Source organism: Nelumbo nucifera, chromosome 3, assembly GCF_055504915.1.
Source record: "Nelumbo nucifera cultivar China Antique chromosome 3, China Antique-T2T, whole genome shotgun sequence".
NCBI lineage: Eukaryota > Viridiplantae > Streptophyta > Magnoliopsida > Proteales > Nelumbonaceae > Nelumbo > Nelumbo nucifera.
The window spans coordinates 80,603,582-80,625,621 of record NC_142651.1 but is presented as its reverse complement, the minus strand read 5'-3'; the positions used below and the strand labels follow the sequence as shown (position 1 = coordinate 80,625,621).

The 22,040-nt window shown below is 33.9% G+C and overlaps 1 protein-coding gene and 1 non-coding gene across 2 annotated transcripts; both read right to left on the bottom strand.

Moving 5' to 3' along the window:
• Positions 1 to 1,688: 1,688 nt before the first annotated feature.
• On the bottom strand, positions 1,689 to 11,831 carry LOC104589466 (Transducin/WD40 repeat-like superfamily protein). Its single transcript, XM_010247811.3, has 3 exons — positions 11,088 to 11,831; positions 2,182 to 2,479; positions 1,689 to 2,081 (listed from the first exon to the last, which is right to left on the bottom strand). Exons 1-3 carry the CDS (start codon positions 11,724 to 11,726, stop codon positions 2,017 to 2,019), a joined length of 1,002 nt encoding a protein of 333 aa, XP_010246113.1. The 5' UTR covers positions 11,727 to 11,831; the 3' UTR covers positions 1,689 to 2,016.
• LOC148801404 (U6 spliceosomal RNA) lies at positions 7,384 to 7,489 on the bottom strand. The gene has a single exon (XR_016084827.1). It is a non-coding gene; the product is annotated as a U6 spliceosomal RNA (small nuclear RNA).
• Positions 11,832 to 22,040: the final 10,209 nt, after the last annotated feature.

The following is a 22,040-nucleotide window of genomic DNA, read 5'->3' as shown; positions in this document are numbered from 1 at the left end:
GAGAACATCATACATTTTATAGTAGTATAGATTAGCCTACTACTAATAGGTAGTAGAGTGGGTGAAGGGCAAAAAATCTGGTTTTCCCAAAGTGGTAGTAACTGCAAATAGTTGATGAATTTGATCCAATATCAGTGGCTCTCTTTGAAAATTTGAAGGGTGATGAAGGGTAAAGTGGTCTTTTTATTAATTATGTCAAACATAACTACATATTATTCTAGCAGGGGACGTTAAGTACTCTAAAACATTTGAGGGGAAGTGTATGAATTTATCAGCAACTTTAAGGAAGGTTTAAGTCTTTTAAAACAAAAACAACTGTTACATCAGCCAAATCATGTTGTCGAACACCCTTTTAGAGTTTACATCAGCCTATTAGCAATGAGCCATTTGCCAGATTTAGCATTGGTTATATCTATCAACTACAACACTTAAGAGGAGCTCCCATGTCAACCACTTCCATTGCCCTCATCAAACGATCTGTAGCAAATCTGTCCTTTTATGGAAATTCTAATTGACAGCCCAGGCTGTTGAATTTCAAAGATTCCCATTGAGCTTGAAACCACGAAAAGAACCACATTAAATTTATTAGAAGCGTCTCCAAAACATATCTTTGCAATTTAGATGGAAGTGGTTTCCATATACTAACAATCCCTTTTTCTTTTGATAAATCATGGATTCCATGGTACATGACTTTTTGCTAGAAGTTGATCAAGGGAAAGTGGTTTTCATTGACCAACAATCCCATGTTCATTTTTTAGATTTTGAGAGAGAAAAGTTGGTCAATGGGATTTTGGTTCTCATTGACCAAGATACCTTTTTTTTTTAGATTTATGTAGATTTCATGGAAATTTTATTTTCCCTAATGTAATGCTCATGTCCCAAGTGGGTAAGGAACTTTTCCACCTGGAAAAAAAGTTGCCAATACTTGGATGGGCCAAAATTGCCCCTTTTAGTGGATTTTCATGGCTAGAACAGTTTGTCATTTCACTCGGGAAATAAAAGAACATGGATAAATACACTTTACTTAAATGGGACAAAAGTGCCCCTTTTAATAATGAAATTTTATGGCTAAAATGGTCAGTGCCTTATTTACATATGAGAAATAAAAACATGGATAAATGCATTTACCCAGGTAAATGTTTCCGAAGAAAAACTTAGCCTAAATAACTGCATTTACTCAGATAAGTAACTTATCGAAAAAAGAACAGGGCCTTACAGGTAAGTGATTCATAGGAAACACTTACCAAGGTAAGTGCATATACCCAAATTAACTTCCCAAAAAGCAAATACGGCCTTAAGGGAAAGTTGCCAACACATGATGAGACAAATTGCCCCTTCAAATAATGGCATTTTATGGGTAAAAACACTAATTGTTTAACTTACCAGAAGAAAAGAATACGGGTAAGTAGTGCTTCCCAAGTAAAAGGCTCACCCTAAAAAAACCAACAAGGCCAAAATGACCGATGTAGCGAGTTTAGTCAAATAAAGTGAGCATTCGGTAATAACAAGATTTTATGATATTTGGCTCTTGGCTCCCAACTCTAATGTCAAGAGCCAAACTTCCATGTTCCATCCAATATCAGGAGAACAAAAACTGCTTCAGAGATTTTATGTTATAACACTAGCTACTTACAATAGCAGCTACATAAGCTCATTCTATCTCTATGCCTACAAGAAAAAACATGTGATACTTAAAATCATTCATATGCCAAAATTGAATTGGGGAACAAAACTGTCTACAATATTGACGATATCCCTCTTTGAATGTTTGATATATCACAACTGAATTGATGGATCAACTAAAACCTTTTAACATAAGATAGAACAATTAAAACCACTATTTAAGTGATGAAATTCTAGCTCGTTTCTCCTAACAAACATTTCTCAACAATGCCATGAAAAACATCGGCATTGAATGGATATGTGAGCGAGAGCATTTTAACATTAATGGAGAGATTCAGCTACATCTTCAAATGTTGTTTTTGGACAATTTCCTGACTTGGTATTTCGCAAAAACTACAAGTCCTTATTCATCTTCATCTTCATTTGTAGCACTTTTCCAATCTGTGGTTTTCTTAGAGCTGAGGAAATGAAACAAAAAATAGTTACAAATACAGTAGGGACAATAAGGTTATATATATAAAGAGGTAGAGAGAGAGAGAGAGAGGCACAACCACTCACATTTAATAGAAGTTCCAGCAAGACATGTTAGCCTTGATTTTGTGTTGGCCTCTACTAGTGGATTTGGTTTCTCCTTCTTGGCCATGCGTACATCCCATACCCGTATGACCCCATCAGATGATGCGGATGCTACTAAGAAGGGGTTATTTGAATCATCACTGCCACTACTCCTGGTGAGAACAACAATTCCTTTCACACGGGTTGAATGTGCATTCTCAATACAATATGCAACCTTTCCACTTGTTGTGTCCCATGCAGTTATATTTCGGTCCTCTCCACCCGAAAATAAGAGCCCATTCTGTTACAATTTTTAAGCAGCATAAAACAAATGTACTCAAAGAATACAAGAATATAATTAAAGAAACATTGTTTTATCTTTTATGATGGAACGGGTTTATGCATCAAACTTCATTGTTCAACTACTAGACTAACCCAAGCATGTTCTTCACCCTAGAATGAAAGCAGAGTGAAAGCAATTGGACTATTATTCTAAGCATTATACAGCATTTTCATTTTTTTTATTTCTCCTAGATCAGTAATTAAATTTTCTATTAGCCATACAAAGTATATCTTGTACATAGATGGACAACTTTGCAGATTACTGATACGGTCTTCTGACCATCCAAGGAATTTCACACAAACTTATTGATCATGTGAAATGTATTTATTTAGACAACATGCACCAGAGCTGAAGTTTCACAAAACATCATATAATTCACAAAAAATCTGACCACTATTCAATTATGAAAGTGCAAACCAATAACTGTAAAGAAATAAATAAAAAACTAAAAAAGTGCTTCTGATCAATCTTATACATGGCATGCAGCATATGTGAACTAAAATGAGGTACCAAGCGAACAATTTCCAGTAATTTCAGGCTCAGTAAAGTTGTATCTAAAAATGGCTTTTCAGGCAAACTTCAAAATAATAATTACTAATTTATCAAATACATTGCAGGAAATGTAAAAAAGTTAGGACCATATCCAGCCTAACCGCCCCCCACCCACCCACCCAAAGACCCCAGATAGCTGGGACCAACACTGGGTAATGCTGTAATGGCATCAGATTTCTTTTTTTTTTTTATAAGCAACTGAATAGTGAGTTTATGTGGTTGGTCGGCCACTCAAGATCCATTTGATATAAGATTCATAATTTGGAAGGATGTAACCAATTAGAGAGAGAGTATTGTAAATTGAAGTGGTTAGTATTGCTCCCCTTAATCCCATTTCATTGAGGCATGCATTAGTGGTAATCAGAGAGAGAGAGAGAGAGTTGGTGGGCCACCCCAGAACCAAATTGATTAAATACCCATGAAATGGAAGAACCCATTTGATTAATCAGAGAGAGAGAGAATTGGTGGGCTACCCCAGAACCAAATTGATTAAATACCCATGAAATGGAAGAACCGATTTGATTAAGACCCACGTTATCCTCTGAGAATCATTCCCATTTCTACCTACATAAACCTTTTATATATGATCACCACAGAGTATTTGGATACACAATCAGGTTTCCTTAAGCTTTTGGCCATAAAAAGCTCCAAATTCAGAGGCAAGTAAAATATAAATCAAGTGAAGGCATGACAAATATGAAACCAATCCAGACGGAGACCCCACTAAATGCTGATCAAATAACTGAAGTAGCCTCAAAGCCCAAAGGGCACCTTGAAAGGATTAACATCGCCTTGTTATTGTCAAAGGGAACAATCACCAGCTCTCCTATGTATTTTAACACTCCTCTGATGTCTTCTACCATCCTGCTCCACTCCTTTATCTTCTGATTCGCTGACATCACCAATCTCCCTTGTCATGCCTCTTTTGGGCCACGAAACCAGGCTTTCGGTTGCATTATTCTGAGTGAGTATTGTATGTCTTCTCCACCGGTTGCTTGCGCTTTTGAAATCCCATTCAAACCTTTGTCCTTTGTCTCATCTGCTAGTACTCTTTTCAGTCTCCTATGTACTATCATCAGACACCAGTTTGATCCTTGAGCATTCATGTGTCACATCTGCTAACAACATTCTCCCAGACGCATCCCTACTTTTTGGGAAACAACTAAGCTGTTGTAACCCTTCTCCATAATACTCATATACCCCGATGAATCAACCATTCCTATTTACTCTTCTCTCCGCAAAATATGTCCTTCCTTCTTCAACATAGCAAAAATTCCAACCTTTTCTTGGTTCTGTTTCTTTTGCTCCCTCCAACACTTTTTGGAAACAAGTAAGCTGTTGTAACCCTTCTCCATAATACTCATATACCCCGATGAATCAACCATTCCTATTTACTCTTCTCTCCGCAAAATATGTCCTTCCTTCTTCAACATAGCAAAATTTCCAACCTTTTCTTGGTTCTGTTTCTTTTGCTCCCTCCAACACTTTTTGGAAACAAGTAAGCTGTTGTAACACTTCTCCATAATAATCATATACTCCGATGAACCAATCGTTCCTATTTACTCTTCTCTCTACAAAGTATCTCCTTCCTTCTTCAACATAGCAAAGTTTCCAATCATTTCTTGGTTCTGTTTCTTTTGCTCCCTCCAAAACTTTTTTGGAACCAAGAAACTGCTCTTCCTGCAAGTATCAACTCAACTATCTTCAATGCTACTACTCTTCTCATCCACACTTCTTCCAGTACGAAGGTTTTGGCCTCAATCTTCAGAACATTCCTCCAGCTTCTTGCATGTGCAAACTCCCCCATCTCCCCCTTCCCAAATGCCTCTACCCCGATATGGACCAAACTTCTAGCATCTTCTTGCCTCTTACTTAGGGCTGGCAATCGTGACCCCAACCCATTTGATCCACCCAACCCACCCACCTTGGAACCCACTGATACCCACCCATTCTATTGGCGGGTCAATATGGGTCGAGCAACTGATTAGGGTCAGTGGAAAAGGATCAAGGTGGGTTGGGTCGAGGGTACCCATTAGGGTCAAGATGGGTTGGGTACTTGGGTCAATGGTTTCGCCAAGTCTAAAAAACGCATTTGAGGTGACTCGAACTCAGGGCTACCAAGCACGTCCACATCTTGCTCCAATTCCAAGCCACCAAGCCATATTTCATTTTGTGATTAAAAGTGAAATAAAATAGATTTTATTAACTTTTTGTGTTCACAAACAATTTAACCAAAAAGCACATATTTATATTTAACAAATCTAACTAAAAATTAAAAAATAATAATAATAAATAGTATTTTATAAACTAATAGAATAAATAATCTATCAAATCTACATTTATATAAAAAATGATTTTTAATATCAAAAAATTTATACAAATAGACTATTAATAATAGAATAATTATTTTAATACTTAAAATTTATAAATTCACACATGATATAAATCTTAAAATTTTTATATATTTTTATAAATTATTAACTAATATTTTAATTTACATTAATAAGTAATAGCAAAATATTTATTATATACAAAAATAAAAATATTATAAATAAAAATGTTGAAGAATACAATATTAAATAGAATCTATCAAATCCATTAATCAACATTTATTTAAAAAAAAAGATTTTTATTTCATCAAATTTATATAAATAAAAATATTAATAATGAAAAGTTATTTTAGTAATTAAAAACTATAAATTTGTATATGATATGTACCTTAGAAATTTTAATAAATTTGATATACTCTAAGCTAAGATTATATTTTTATAAATTATCAATTGATATTTAATTTGAGATGATTTTTTGTTAATTTAAAAAATTAAAATAGTAAAATAAAATAATGATTGATATAATAATTAAAATATAATAAGTGTATATGTTTAGTGTCCTGCACTCTTGATTGATCCATTATAAATAAAATTATATGATATCTATGCATCCCAGGATATTAATTGTAATATATTTCTTCATATATATCATTAAAATTTACATTTTCTATGTATTAATATACTATTTCCCTAGTGTATCCATACATTTCCATATTTTTTGTCTGTATCCATGCATTTCCAAAGCATATCCATATCCATGTTATCCAATACAATGCCCGATACCAATACTTTAATCCTTGGTTTTAGTAATTCGAAAGTCTCAGTTCTGGTCGAGGGTTTCTGAGTAAAGGTCAAGGCTTCCTCCTGCCATTTTCTGCCATGTTTTTATGGTATGTTTTCATGTTTTCTCTAGTGCTTTCATGCATTTTCTACAATTTTTTGGTATCTTTTTTGCATTTTTCTAATTTTTTCTGCAAAAGTTATGCATTTTTTAAATTTTCTGCAATGTTTTTGCTATTTTCTGCATTTCTATAATTGTTTTGATATTTTTTGCATTTTTTGCAAATTTATGGTATTTTTCTACATATTCTGCTATTTTCCTGCATTTTCTGCAATTTCTGGTATTTTCTGTATTTTCAGCAATTTTCTGCATTTTCTACAATTTTCTGCATTTTCAGTAATTTTCTGGTGTTTTCCACATAATTTATGCATTTCTCTAGTGTTTCCATGCATTTTCTGCATTGTTTTTGCATTTTTCTGTATTTTTCTGAATTTTCTGCATAATTTCTGCATTTTTCTGGTGTTTTCATGCATTTCTGCAATTTTCTGGTATTTTCCGCATTTTTCTGATTTTTTATACAAATCTTTTGGAATTTCTGGTTTTTTTCACATTTTTTACAAATTTTCTGCAATTTTTCTGCCTTTTTTTTGCAGTTTTGCAAATTTTCTGGTATTTTTTTGCATTTTCTGCAAGGTTTTTTGTTTTTTCATAATTTTTGCATTTTGGGTATATGGGTCGACCCGACCCATTTCTGCCATGTGGTACCTTGGTATAGATTATTCTCTCAAAAATGTTGCTTTTGGGTATATGGGTCACCCCGATCCATTTCCACTACATGATAGTCTTATGATATGATTCTCTCGAAAAATGTTATTTCGGGTATATGGACCGATCCGACCCGTTTATAGCACATGACAGCCTCAAGAGAGGTGGTTCTCTCAAAAGTTGTTATTTTGGGTATACGGGTCAGCCCAACCTGTTTCTGTATTTATAGGTGAGAGTAGGTGGATTAGTATATGGGTGGGGGGTCAAGTGGGTCAATATGGGTGGGTCAGGGTTAGGGTGGGTTATGACCCTTTAACAAGCATTGATTATGGGTCTTGGTGGGTCAATATGGATTGGTTGATATTCAACCCTTACCCAACCCACCCATTTGCCACCCCTACTCTTACTTTTTTGTATTTTTCAGGACTTTTTGTAAAAATTTGGGTCATTTCTCGATTTGTGTGTCATCCTTGCACAGGGGCCATGCTTATCTTCTTTCGACTCATGTTAAATTCAATTTTAAATGTTATAGTGTCCATCCTTCTATTGGAAAAAGGTGTTTAAAATTGGCATATCATAAGCTACCACAAAATCTATTGTATCTCTTGATTCATTCCTCTACCTAAATCCAAATCCTCCATGCACCATATCATATCCTACACTTCTTTTCCCTACATGCTCATTTAAGTCTCCTATAAAAATTTTCTGTTCATTTAGAATTTCTTGAATTAATACTTCTAAGTGTAGGATATGAAGTTAATTAACTTGAAGAAATAGAGCAAGGCAGACTTTCAAGGGTGGATAGGGCTGAAGAGATAAGAGTTTTAACAAGTGAAGAAAATTGAGGATCAATGCTAAGAAGGAATTTGACGAAATCTGTTATCACGAAGAGATAAAGTGGAGACAGAGGTCCAGGTGTTTATGGCTAAAACATGGGGATAAAAATACCTCCGTCAATAAATTAGCAACTGGCAAAAAGAAGACAAAATTGTATCAAGAGGTTAGAGGTAGAAGGGGGTCATTGAGGAGGAAAATAGGCTACGAGGGCTATCATTAATTATTATCAAGAGGTTTATAAAGAAAGATGGAGCTGGAAGCCCAAATTAGATGGTTTGGACTTCAGACTGCTGACTGCATAGGAAGCAAGTTTGTTGGAGACGGCCTTTACCAAGGAAGAAGTGTTAGAGGGAATCAAAGAGTTGGAAGCAGATAAAGCACCAGCACCAGATGGTTACAATGGAATTTTATAAAATTAGTTGGAGCTTCATAAGGGGCGATTTGATGAAGGTACTTGAAGAATTTCACAATAATGGAGCCTTGGAAAGAAGCCTAAACTCCACTTTCATAACTTTAATACCGAAAAAGAAGGGAGCAGTTGGTCTAAGAGACTATAGACCAACCAGTTTGGTAGGAAGTGTGTACAAGTTACTTGCAAAAGTGTTGGCAAGTAGGTTGAGTAGAATCATGGGGATGCTAATCTTTGAAGTTCAGAGTGCATTTGTGGAAGGGAGGCAGATTATAGATGGGATTTTAGTAGCAAATGAGCTTATAATTCAAGATTGAGAAGTGGGGAACAGGGGGTGTTACTAAAAGTTGATATGGAAAAAGCCTGGGATCATGTAAACTGGGGTTTTTTGGACTATATGCTGGAGAGATTTAACTTTGGTAGTAGGTGGAGGAATTGAATGAAAGTGTGAAACAACAAGTTTATTGATTATGTTAAATGGGAAATCAATAGGTAGATTCTACAGTTCAAGAGGTTTGAGGCAGGGGGATCCCCTTTCTCTATTTCAATTTCTTTGTGTTGTGAAAGCCTTGAATGATTCACAGGGCTGTAGAAGGAAGTTTTTTGGATGGCTTCAGGGTGGGTGAGGAGAGAGGGGTGACTCTGCTATAATATGCAGAAGATACTTTGTTCTTTGTTTTTTTTTTTTTTTTGAAGGCTACTTTGTTCTTTGTTGATGCCTCATAAGCGCAAATGGAATCATTTGTATGATTCTCACATGGTTTGAGGTGGTATCTGGGCTTAAGATTAATCTTCATAAGAGTGAACTCTTTGGCAATAGGAGAGGGAGTGAGTGCTACACAGCAGGCGGATAGTGTGGGCTGCAAAGTAGGTATGTTGCCCACAAGATACCTGGGTATGCCTTTAGGGGAGAAATGAAATGCAAAGAAAATTTGGAAGCCGATTGTGGAAAGGGGGAAGAGAAGGTTGGCATCTTGGAAAGGGAGAAGCTAGTTTTGATTAAGAGTGTTCTTTCCTCCCTACCCACTTACTATCATTGTTCCTCAATCCAGCTAGCACTACTACCAAGGCAATTGAAAAGAAAATGTGAGACTTTCTGTGGAAAGGGTGGAAGAATGAGTTTAAATTGCATATGGTAAAGAGGAGCAAAGTATGTAGTCCAAAAAAAGCAGGGGGTTTAGGGGTGAGGAAGCTTAAGAAGTTTAATGTGGCTTGTTTTGCCAAGTGGCTTTGGAGATGGAATGAGCAGTCCAATTCTTTATGGAGAAGGATTATTTTAGCTAAATATGGTGCTAGTGATTTAGGCTGGTAGCCAAGGGAGACAAGCTTACCCTATAGGTGTGCTGTTTGGAGAGCATTCAAAGAGCTCTTGTGGAGTTTAGAAAAGGTATCAAGTATACAGTGGGAGATGGCACCAGGATTAAATTCTGGTCTGATACTTAGTGTGGAGATCATCCACTTAAAGAGAGCTTCCCTACCCTCCTTGAGATTGCATAGAACAAAGAATGTCTGGTTGCTGAGACCTTTTCTTGGGTAGGAGGTTCAGTAGTTTGGTGCTCTATGTTTAGAAGGAATCTAAATAACTGGGAGGTTGAGATGTGGATGGAGATGATGCAGAAAATCTCTACCATTACACCTGATAGTATGAGCAGGGATAACTGGATAAGAGATTCTGGATATGGTGGAGATGATGGACTTCCCAGCAGATAAAGTGTGGAATACTGCAGCTCGTCCAGAAGTTGCTTTTTTATTATGGGTGGCAACATGGTTCAAAGTATCGATACACAGGTGTATCGGTACTATAACCAATATGCCTTTATTTTTTTAGTTTTTCCCTTTTAAAGGAGGTTGTGCAAAGACCTGTAAACAGGTGTATCAGGGCCCAAAGATACGATACGATACGCCCCGTATCGGGCGTATTGTGTAGATACTTTGAACCTTGGGTGGCAGTGCTGGGTAAGTGTTTGAAGCAGATGTCTTGGCTAGGCAAGGTCTGAATGTGCTGCCTAGAAGATGTGTAATGTGTGGGGGAGCTTCTGAGGATACAGATCATTGATGATTCACTGCAGAGTTGAAAGAAACCCTTTGGGCAAGGTTTTTGGGGCTGTTTGAAGTTTCTGTTTTCCGGAAAATTTATTGGTGGCACTAAGGAGGTGGCAGCTGAAAGGTCTTTCTAAAAAAGGCAAAAGGAAGAGAAAATGAAGAGGTAACAGGTGTTTTAATTAAAGACTGCCATAGATTTCAATGACAGGTAAGGTCCTTGTTGCTACACAGTTTAGAAGCAATTTTCTACGTATAGATAACAAGACTAGAATGCATATAAGATTTATGTACAAATCAATGTACAAGCAGATGCGCTGAGACCTATTTACAATATATGCTAACTTTCTGGAAGCCCTTATTAAGTCATCTTTAATTTCCCAATAATCCTAACAAGTGAATCAAATGCACTGCACCTCATATCTCCATCACTATTTATTTCAAAAAAAGTGAATGTTATATTTCCTCCGGTGAATATGGCCATATGGATGTGCACCCATTACTTCTGTAAGTTATCTAAGAATGAACTTCAGTTCAATCAAACATATCCCTTGAATGGCTTGGATGGCATTACAAGATAAACTATCTTACAGTTTAAAAGAAAACCCGAATTGCAGCCAAGTAAATGCAAACAATAAACGATTTCAAAAAAGTACAATTACTTTTTTTTTCTTTCTTTTTTTTTTGTGATGAATGAAGTACAATTTTTTTTTCTGCAAACCAGAACACCCCCCCCCCCCCTTGACTTCTAATAATACATACTGAACTTGATTATGGCCTTACCTCTTTTTACAACATGCTTGCAAACGAACTTGTTTTAGGAAAGAACTAGAAAGTAGGAAAAAAACTAACCGTGGCTGGGGCAACACAAAGGACCCTCTTTTGATTCTGCATCTCAAGGACCAGCTTCGCGTCGATCGACTCATGCATCGATACCTTCTCCTCAGACACCATAAAGAACTTCCCCCCTTCGCAATCGAACTTCACAATCGACGCCTCCTCATCCAATCTACAATGAAAGCTCCGCTTCCCTCTCACAAGATTCAACATCGCAAAGCTCGAATCTCTACCCACCGTCAACGCCAACTTCCCCGACAAATGTATGGTTAGATCATTAACACCTCTCTTATGAGCAGTCACGGTCTTGAGGTGAATAAAGGGGTCAGCGTCGTAGATGCAGACGGTGCCATCTTCGGAGCCACTAAGGAGATTGCGAGGGAAGGAGAGGGAAGGAGGGGTATAGAAGGAGAGGGCAGTGACGGCGCCTTTGTGGTCCAAGAGGGATCCAACTTCGGAAGACGTCGAGAGGTCGTAGATTTTGATTGTATCATCGGCTCCGCCAGAGACGGCAACAGGGCCGGAGACGGCAACGCACTTGATGGTAGTGAGGTGAGATGGGTAGGAGAAGAGGGGCTTTAGGGTTGGAGAGTCTAGGGTTTTGAGTTGGTATCCCCATATAAATTTTTCGTATGAACCTGCAACCAGCGTCATGGCGTCTCCCGTCCGCCGCTGTGCGAGTCACTGCAACTGGAGAGAGAAACCGAAAGGGCAAACCGCAAAGATTTTGGATTCCCCATATAAAACCTCCTTTAGGGTTCCACTTTCACAAAAACCTCCCTTTTGTTATTGGACGGAAAACGTTGGTATAATGCATTGAATACCCGTTTTACTCTTATTTCTATCTATTAGGCACGGGCATCGCAATTAAGAAAATTTTCTATATATTAATTAAGATAGAAATTAGAAATTAACAAAAGTAATAATTTAATTAAAAATAAACATAAATATTTATAGTAAATATGCATGCACATTGTACATGGAAATTTTAAATTATATTAACAATTATTATTATTATTATTATTATTATTATTATTATTATATTTTGTATTCTATTTCTGTTATAAATAAAAATAATTTTACTTTAACAATTAATTTTATTTAATATGATGAATATATAATATTACAAATGTTCCCAAATGTTTTCAACAAAATTCTGTACTTTTTCATTTTTTATGTTCTATTTTTTTAAATACTTATTATTCAATTGTGACATCATGAGTTTCTTTGAAAGGTTGGATCATTGACCCACCATCTAGATAAGAAAATAGTTTTGCTTTCGTATCAGTTTTTAAATTATATAGTTCATCTATATTTTATAAATATTTTTCACTTATTACACCTAATTTTTGTTTAACATAATATATATATATATATATAATTTTGATTATTTGTAGTTTTTATTTTTTTAAGATTTATTGTTTAACTATTGTATCATCGATTAATCCATTTGACCCAAACTACTAACCCACCACCCAAAAAGGAAAATAGTTTGATTTTTAGGTTGACATTAAATTTTGTGTTAAATTTCCATCATTGATAAAATTATTTCTTATGTATAATTCTTATTCTTATTCAATATAATAAATTTATAATATCAGAGATGTACCTAATATTTTATTTTTTTATAAATATATGACATTAGATATGTGCCTAAATTTTCTCTTTTTTTTTAATTTTTGTGATTCTTTGTATTCTTTATTTTAAAAATTTTATTATTTCACTATGGAATCATTTTATTTCTAAGTTGATTTTAAATTTGGTATTCCATTTTCATCATTAATAAAACTACTTCTTATATTTCATACTTATTTTTGTTTAGTATAATGAACATACAATATTAGAGACATGCCCAACTCTTTTTTTGTATTATATATTTTATTTATTTTAATTTTTTATTATTTAATTATGGTATTATTTATTAATCCATTTGACCTTAAATGGTTTAATTGCTTACCCACCATCAGGAAGGAAGAAAATGGTATTGTTTTCAAATTATTTTTTTGAAATATTTTTTTATACTATTAAAATTAATGTTGAAGATTTAATTAGTAAATTTTAATGATGAGAAAAATATATATATTAAATATAGAAATTAATGAGATAGAATAGGAAAATGGTTTTATTCAAATTTTGCATTCCATTTCCATAATTAATTAAAACATTTCTTTATTTATCATACTTATTATTGTTTAATATGTCAAATATATGATGTTAAAAATGTTCCCAATTTTTTTCATTTTTTTATTTTTTATCTAATGATTTAATTGTAGCAACATGGATTGGCCCATTTGACCAAAAATAGTTTAATTTCTTACCACCACCTATATGAAAACACTATTTTTTCAAGTAGATTTTAAAAGTATTAGTTTTTATGTTATTGGAATTATTAATTTATTATATATGGATTTAATTAATAGAATTTAATGATGATAAGAAACAAAAATGCCTTAAATATATGATTTAATGAAGGTAAATGCAGGTTAATACCTTAAATGTTGGATTTTAATGAGAGGGAATTGAATGAATTGAATATCTTAAAATTACCTATTTTCAACTCATTTAATATCAATAACCAATTATCCTATTTGCCCTCATTTTTATCATTAAATTTAAATATAGAGGGGAAAATTTTGTCCTTACAAAATTCTAGAAATATTCTTGAGGCTATTCATGTTTTTTAAAATAGTATAGATAAGTAAGCATGCATTGTACATGGTAATTCTAGATGATGATAATGATAGTAATAATGTCTTCAAAAATATATATTTTTATTTCCAAATATATATATATATATATATTATTTTGTTTTGTTTTATTTTATTTTTATATGTTTTTTGTTTTTTATTATTAATTGGATGCATATTTCAAAATCCAAATTTGATTATATAAATACCTCATCTAAATATGTGATAATTGGATCAAGTTGTGAAATTTCAAATATCATTGATATGGCTACCTACTTGATTAGATTATTCTTTTTATAATATTTTGTCTTTTTTGTGTTTTTTCTTCTATTCATTTATAAAAAATATAAGATTTAAATAGAGGGAATTGAATGAGGTATTAGTTCAATTTACAATTTAAACCTCACAATTAAATAAATACTAAATTAAAAAATGAGTATTTTGTTCAAAAGAAAGTTCCACAATCTTATTTATATTTTTAATAGTAGTGTAAATATATAATTATAGATGTGTTCACTTTTTTTTGTATTTTTGTGTGTAAAAATAATTTTGATGCGTCACACTTACTTTTTGTTTAATATGATAAATATATGATATTATACATGTGCCTGAATGCTTTTTTTACAAAAATTATGTATTTTTTTGTTTATGTATTTTTATTTTTTATTAATTTTTATTATTTATTTATTACCTTAAAGGTTAACATATTCTTTTAACCAAAAGATGAACTATTTATTATTAATATTTATACTTCATTTTGTTCATTATAAATTATGTATTTCATTTTCATTATCAATAAAAATAATTCTTATTTATTACACTTAATGTGACTAATAAAAATATCATAAATGTAGGTAATTTTTTTACATTTTTTGTAATTTTTTATATTTATTTTTATTTTAAAATTTTTATTATCTAACTATGTCTTTATTGGTTGATCAGTTCATTCAAATATTGAATTGCTTAGCCACCACTTGGATAAAGAATGATTTTGTTTTTGAGTTAGTTTTAAAATATATGGGATTATATTGTTAAAAATATTGACATAGATCTAATTAGTAGTATTTATTAGTGAAAATAACTTAAAAACATAGGATTTAATAAGAGAAAATGAGATTTAATACCTTAAGTATAATACTTAGTGAGAGGGAACTAAATGAGGTGGAAAGCAATAATTGAAGTTATATTTTCAAATTTCAACCCTTACAATTAGATATAGATTTAATACACAAATATGGCCATTTTAGTAGCCATTAAAGCTATAATAAAATGGTTTTATACCCTTTTTCTAACAAAGAAATAGAGGTAATTTTACTCATAAAAAAAAAGTTTCACATTGCATCCACACTTTTATATATAGTATAGATAGATCTTTTTTCTTTATTCATTTATTAGAAAAATGTAATATCTAAATAGAGGGAATTGAATGAGGTGAAATGTAGTAGTTCAATTTACAATTTACACATGACAATTAAATAGGGACTAAATTAAAAAATTAGTATTTTAGTCAATGTTTTAAAAATCGGACCAGACTAGAAGGTTGAACCGTTTATTGCCTAGGAACTGATGAGGTCATTGATTTTGTTTTGGCCCTAAATCGCTATTAAAAAAAAAAAGAAAGAAAGAAAAGAAACCATTGAAATGGTCAAGAACTACTAATCTAGACAGTCTTATCATTAAAATGTTCGACCTAGTTAACAGTTCTCGGGTTGCTTCTAATTCTATATTTTTTATTTATTTTAAAAAATAAAAAATAAAAAAATGATAAAAGAAACTTTCATATCTCAAAACCTTGTTCGATTATTCCCAAATGGCCAAAACTAGTTAGGGTTTTTAGTTATTCCATTTTGATTTTGAGTTTTATCATTTCTAATATAGGTGCATGTGGCAAGGCCTAGGATGGCACCACGTGGCATTGGTCGGATGTAATCCTGGCCACCCATTGCCAACCACCTCCAACCACTCCCAAGGCAGTGTTAAGTTTAAATAGGGATGCCCCCTCTCCAAGTAAACCATCTTACTTACCCTACTCATTAGCTCTCGAGTGACCTCGTCTGAGCTTTCACCTCAAGCTTCGTCCAAGCCCTCCTACACACTTGACTAACTTGATCGTTAAAGTCTCTGCCCCTGGGATAACACCCAGGGCCTCTGACGTCTAATCTCTTGCTCTTAGGATTAGACACATCGGCCTCGGCTAAGGAAGCAGATTTACCTTGTTGCCCTTGGCCCATTCTTGGCTGCAACAATTGACGCCATTTGTGGGAAACATTGCTAAGACTTTCCCTAAGTAAACACTTAACTCAACACAACTAAGCTTCCAACAATGGCTGATAAACAGGACAATAATTCAAATGCTTAGAACCTAGTCACCATGGACTAATTCAAAATGGCCCTTGATAGACTAGACAATATCACCCAGAGACTAGACGAGGTGGGGTGCCCGGCAGGAGGCCGCCCACAAGGTATCCGTCCCATTGGGAGTCGGGGGCAGTACAGCGAACGCTCTACTCATGCTTCACTGGTCCAATGCCCCACCGGCCATCGCAAAGATGACCCCTCAACGTCCAACAACAATAGCCAACATCCCAACAAGCCGTCGAAGACATCTTGTCTCCCCAGCCAATGGGGAGATGATCCAGCTAGGTCCCCTAACAACTGCTAGGACCATGAATATTACCATCATGCAGAGAGCCATTGGGATGAAGGCGAGCACTCTAGTCACTACAGTCCTCCTCTGAGGGCTGGAGGACAATGCCACGCATCTCCCTTGCTAGTATCAGACCTCCACAATCTCCTCAATAATCGTCGATCCCAAAGAAACCAGGACGTATCAGCATCCGGGAACCAGGCCAACCCATTTCGCATTAGAGAAAACCAAGATGAGGCCAAGGCTCCCATTGACCGATAGATCGGAGACCTACAGCCACAGATCGGAGCCATACAAGACGAGCTACGACAAGTGAAGGAAGGCCGAGGTGATGCCTCCACCAGTTAGAACCCTTCATCCACTAGGATGGATGCCTTTCCCGACTCCATCACCTCAGATCCACTCCCACCTCACTTCAAGGCTACCACACTCGAGACATATGATGGGACCATTGACCTAGACAACCACCTAGAGAGCTTCTGGGCGCTCATGCTTCTCTATGGGTACTCTGACACCCTGACGTGTCGAGATTTCCAAGCGATATTCAAGGGAGTAGCGCGCAGATGGTTCTTCACGCTCCCCCTCGGTCCATCAATTTGTGGGAGTAGTTCGTTGACCTCTTCCTCTCCCACTTTGTCAGTAGTTGGTGGTGCTAGAAGGCCATCGTCTCCCTAATTTCAATCAAGTAGAAGGGGGGAGGAAACCTCCGGTCCTACATTGACCACTTCAAAAAGGAAGAACTCGAGGTCAGAGACCTTGACCCCTTGGTTTCCATGCACGTCGCCATCAACGGCCTTTAGCTCGAACCCCTTAAGTGCTCCATCGCTAAGACATCATCAAAGAACTAGGTGGAATTTTTGTAGAAGGCACAAAAGTACATCGCCGCCGAGGAGGCCTCAGTCGGTGAGAGCCTTAAAGAAAGCGAGGCCGACCCCAATCGAGGGGCCTCAAAGAAGAAAAGAAAGGATAGAGATGGTTGCGGCCACAACCACCACCACAACAAAAAAAACGCTGACAAGAAGCCGTCGACCCCATCCTTCAACAAGTACATGCCACTCAACTCCACCTGAACGCACATCCTTATGCAAGTAGGGAAGGAGGACTACATAAAGTGGCCGACCAAGATGAAGAGGAACCCCAAGAGGGGGAACTCGAAGAAATACTGCAAGTACCACCGCGGCACCGCCCATGACATCGATGACTACTATGAGCTCAAAAATGAGATTGAGTCCCTCATCCACCGTGTTCACTTGAAGGAGTATGTAGGGGGCAACGCCGGTGCCTTGTCCTCATAGCAGCAGTGGCATCATACCTTGGCTGGGGTTATCGACATCATCATAGGGGGCACGACCTTGGGTGGAGCCTCGGCTCGGAAGGCCTATGCCAAGCAACTTATCATCCAGATCTTGATGCCCAAGAAGCCGAAGACAAACGACGCCATCATCTTTTCAGACGATGACTTGAAGGGGTCTCAGTGCCCCATGATGATGCATTGGTGGTGTCGATGACCATCGTCGATTACATGGTGAAGAGGATACTTGTGGACAATGGATCATCAACAGACATCCTCTTCTACGAAACCTTCAAGAAGATGAAGCTGACACCAAATCGGCTACAACTGATCGATGTGCCACTAGTAGGCTTCTCCGGAGCCGCCATCAAGCCCAAAGGAAGAATCACCCTACCAATCACACTAGGGACAAAGCCTCGGTAGGTGACCAAGATGATTGAGCTCTTGTACTAGTCTTGTACAAGAATCATTAAAGACCATTGGGATAGACAACTACGTTGGGGCATTCATACAACTGCTTATTAGTTAAATCTTACTTTTCAATATGACCAAAAATCATTTTGTAACAAACCTAGGATGATGAATGCCATTCTTGATATTGTTGACAACAAAGAGATAACGAAGCAAACCTCAAAAGGTAATGATTGAGATGAGATTATATCGAGAATGTTTGGAGAGTTTTGTTATAAATGTTGCTCTTAATATGTCCAAGTGTTAAGTGTATGCATCTGAGTAAGTCATTTTACAATTTATACTATGTATTTACTTGAATTTATGATTTGTTTATTTGATACATGAACTTGATAAAGTTTCTTATAAGGCTGCAACTTGGGTTGGGTTAGCCTGAACCAAACCCGAAAAGGTCGGGTTGGGTTGGGTCAGGTTGATGCTCGGGTTAGGATTAGAGTTGAAATTTATGAACCCAACTTTACTTCAGGTTGGGTTAGGCTTGACCCTTTGGGCAACCCGACCTAACCCGAACCCAACTCTATAGTACAGATCATATATAAATATATGTTATATATATTATCATACATTGATTTGTTTAGATGCATGATAGTTGTATAGCCACTACCACATATTATATAATATATTTTATGTTTTCTAAATATTTTATTCTTTATCTCCTCTCTGTTGTTTGCCACCCATAAAAGATCTATTATAAGTCATCATAATAAACTATAGTCATTTCAAACACTTTTTTTTTCTAAATTTTGTACTTAAAGAACCAATAAAAAAATCAACAAACAAATCTATACTACTATAAAAAGTACGAATAGCCTCTAAAATTTTTGGATTTTTTGTTTGACCGAAATACCTTCTTTTCTAAAATATGACCCCTCTATTTGTGGGGGTAGAAAATGTAACTTGAATGCTATTATTCAATGCATTCAATTCCATCTCATTAAATCACACATTTAAGGTATTAACTCTCATTCACCCTTATTAAATCATATACTTAAAACATTTTATTTATTCTTATCACTAAATTCCACTAATTAAATCCATACATAATCTATACTACTTTAAAAAGTACAAATAGCCTCAATAATTTTTCTGGAATATTTTGAGGACAAAATTTATCCCTCCATATTTAAATTTATTCATAAAAAAGAGGGCAAATAGGGTAATTGGTTATTGACATTAAATGACTTGAAAAGAGGTAATTTTAAGATATTCAATGCATTCAACTTCCTCTCATTAAATCCAAAATTTAAGGTATTAACTTCCATTCACCTTCATTGAATCCTATGTTTAGGGCATTTTTGTTTCTTCTCATCATTAAATTCTATTAATTAAATCCAAATCCATATATAATAAATTGATAATTTCAATAACACAAAAACTTATACTTTTAAAATATACATTAAAAAAGTGTTTTCGTCTAGGTGGTTATAAGAAATTAAATCATTTTTTTTTCAAATGGGACAATCCATGTTGTCACAATTAAATAATAAAATTAAAAAATAGATAAAATGCAAAAAAAAAATGGAAACATTTTTAACATCATATATTATGCATATTAAACAAGAATAAGTATGATAAATAAGAAATGATTTTACTAATGATGGAAATGGAATGTAAAATTTAAAACTAATTGGAAATAAAACTATTTTCCTATTTCCACTCATTAAATATCATATCTAAGGTATATTCTCTCATTAGATCCTATATTTAAGATATATTTTTCTCATCATTAAATTCTACTAATTAAATTCATAACATTAATTTTAATAGTATAAAAATAAATATTTTAAAAAATAAATATTTTAAAAAATAAATTTGAAAACAAAACCATTTTCTTCCTTCTTGGTGGTGGGTAAGCAATTCTACCATATGAGGTCAAATGGGTTAATAAATAATGTCATAATTAAATATATAATACAAATAAAAATAAAAAGAATTGGGCATATCTTTAATATTGTATATTCATTATACTAAACAAAAAAAATGTATGAAATGTAAGAAGTATTCTTATTAATGTTGAAAATGGAAAGCCAAATTTAAAATCAACCTAGAAATGAAGTGATGCCAGAGTCAAATAATAAAACTTTTAAAAATAAAAAATACAAAGAATCACAAAAATAAAAAAATAAAGAAACATTTGGGCACATATCTAATGTTATATATTTATAAAAAATAAAATATTGGGTATATATCTAATATTATACATTCATTATATTTAACAAAAACAAGTATTATACATAAGAAATAATTTTATCAATGATGGAAATGTAATACAAAATTTAATGTCAACATAGAAATCAAACTAATTTTCTTTTTGGGTGGTGGGTTAGTGGATTGAGTCAAATGGATTAATCGATAATATGATAGCTAAATAGTAAATCTTTAAAAAATAAAAAATACAAGTAATCAAAAGAATATATAAAAAATTATATATTAATTATGTCAAACAAAAATTAAGTATGATAAGTAGAAATTATTTATATATTGTAGACGAAATATATAACTTAAAACTAATCCGAAAGCAAAGCTATTTTCTTCTTTAGATGGTGGGTCATTGGTCCAACTTTTCAAATAAACTCATGATGTCATAATTGAATAATAAATATTTAAAAAAACATAGAACACAAAAAATGAAAAAGTGCAGAATTTTGTTGAAAACATTTGGAAACATTTCTAATGTTCTATATTCATTATATTAAATAAACATAATTGTTAAAATAAAAATTATTTTTATTATGATATAAATGGAATACAAAAAGTTAATAATAATAATAATAACAATAATAATAATAATAATAAGTGTTATTATAATTTACGTTTAGTTTTAATTATATTGTTACTTTTATTAATTTTTAATTTCTATCTTAACTATGATGTATCTAAAATTCAAGTAATTAATATGATAAAAAAAATTCTCAGGTGCAATGCATGTGCTTAATTACTAGTACTAATAAAACATATGATTAATATATATAATAAAAGTTGAGTTAAGATCTAAGATTTAAGAAGTTCTACAAGATTTTAAGGGATGGGGAGAAGGTTGGGTTGGGCCCAACCTGAGCCCAACTTTGGGTTGGGTTGGGTTGGGTTGGGTTAGGGTTGAAGGAATTTAGTTTGGGTAGGTCAAGTTGAAGGTCGGGTTGGGGGTTTAGAACTTAGGATTAGGCTAGGGTTGGCCTCAACTCGACCTAATCCAGCCCGACTTGAGCCCTAGTTTCTTATGTATGTAGATTGTTTTTTTGCTTGACGATGAATGGTGGAGAATGTTTAGGCATAGGGGTGCAAGTTGGGCGGATTGGGCCGGGCTTATGGTCAACCTAGGCCCAACCCTAAAATTTGGGCTTAAGGGCCAAGCTCGAGGATAAGCTTAATCTTCTCAACCCGAGCCCAATCCATATTGTAATTTGATGCACTCGGGTTGGGCTTGGGCCCGGGCCAAGCTCAAGTTGCTCAATGAACTTGCTCTAAAATTAAACATGTATGTATGCATTTATGCAAATTTGTATTAGGGGTGATCATGAAAAACCAAACCAACTGGTATATATATTTATATTATATATTATATTTTTCATATATATATATATATTAGTTATATATTATAAATGAATATATATGCATTATATATTATAAATATATATTTATAATATATAATATATTATCTATATTATAATATGTTATGTTTAATATATTATTAATTATACATAATATCATGCAAATAAAAAAACCAATAAACTGAACCAACGATTAACTAAACCAGTAAATTAATTAACCAATCGGCTTTGGTTTGGTTATAATTAATGGTTTTCTAAAAACCAATACTACTGGTTTAGTTTAGAAAAAAAAGCCCACAATTCGGTTGAACACCCCTAATATGT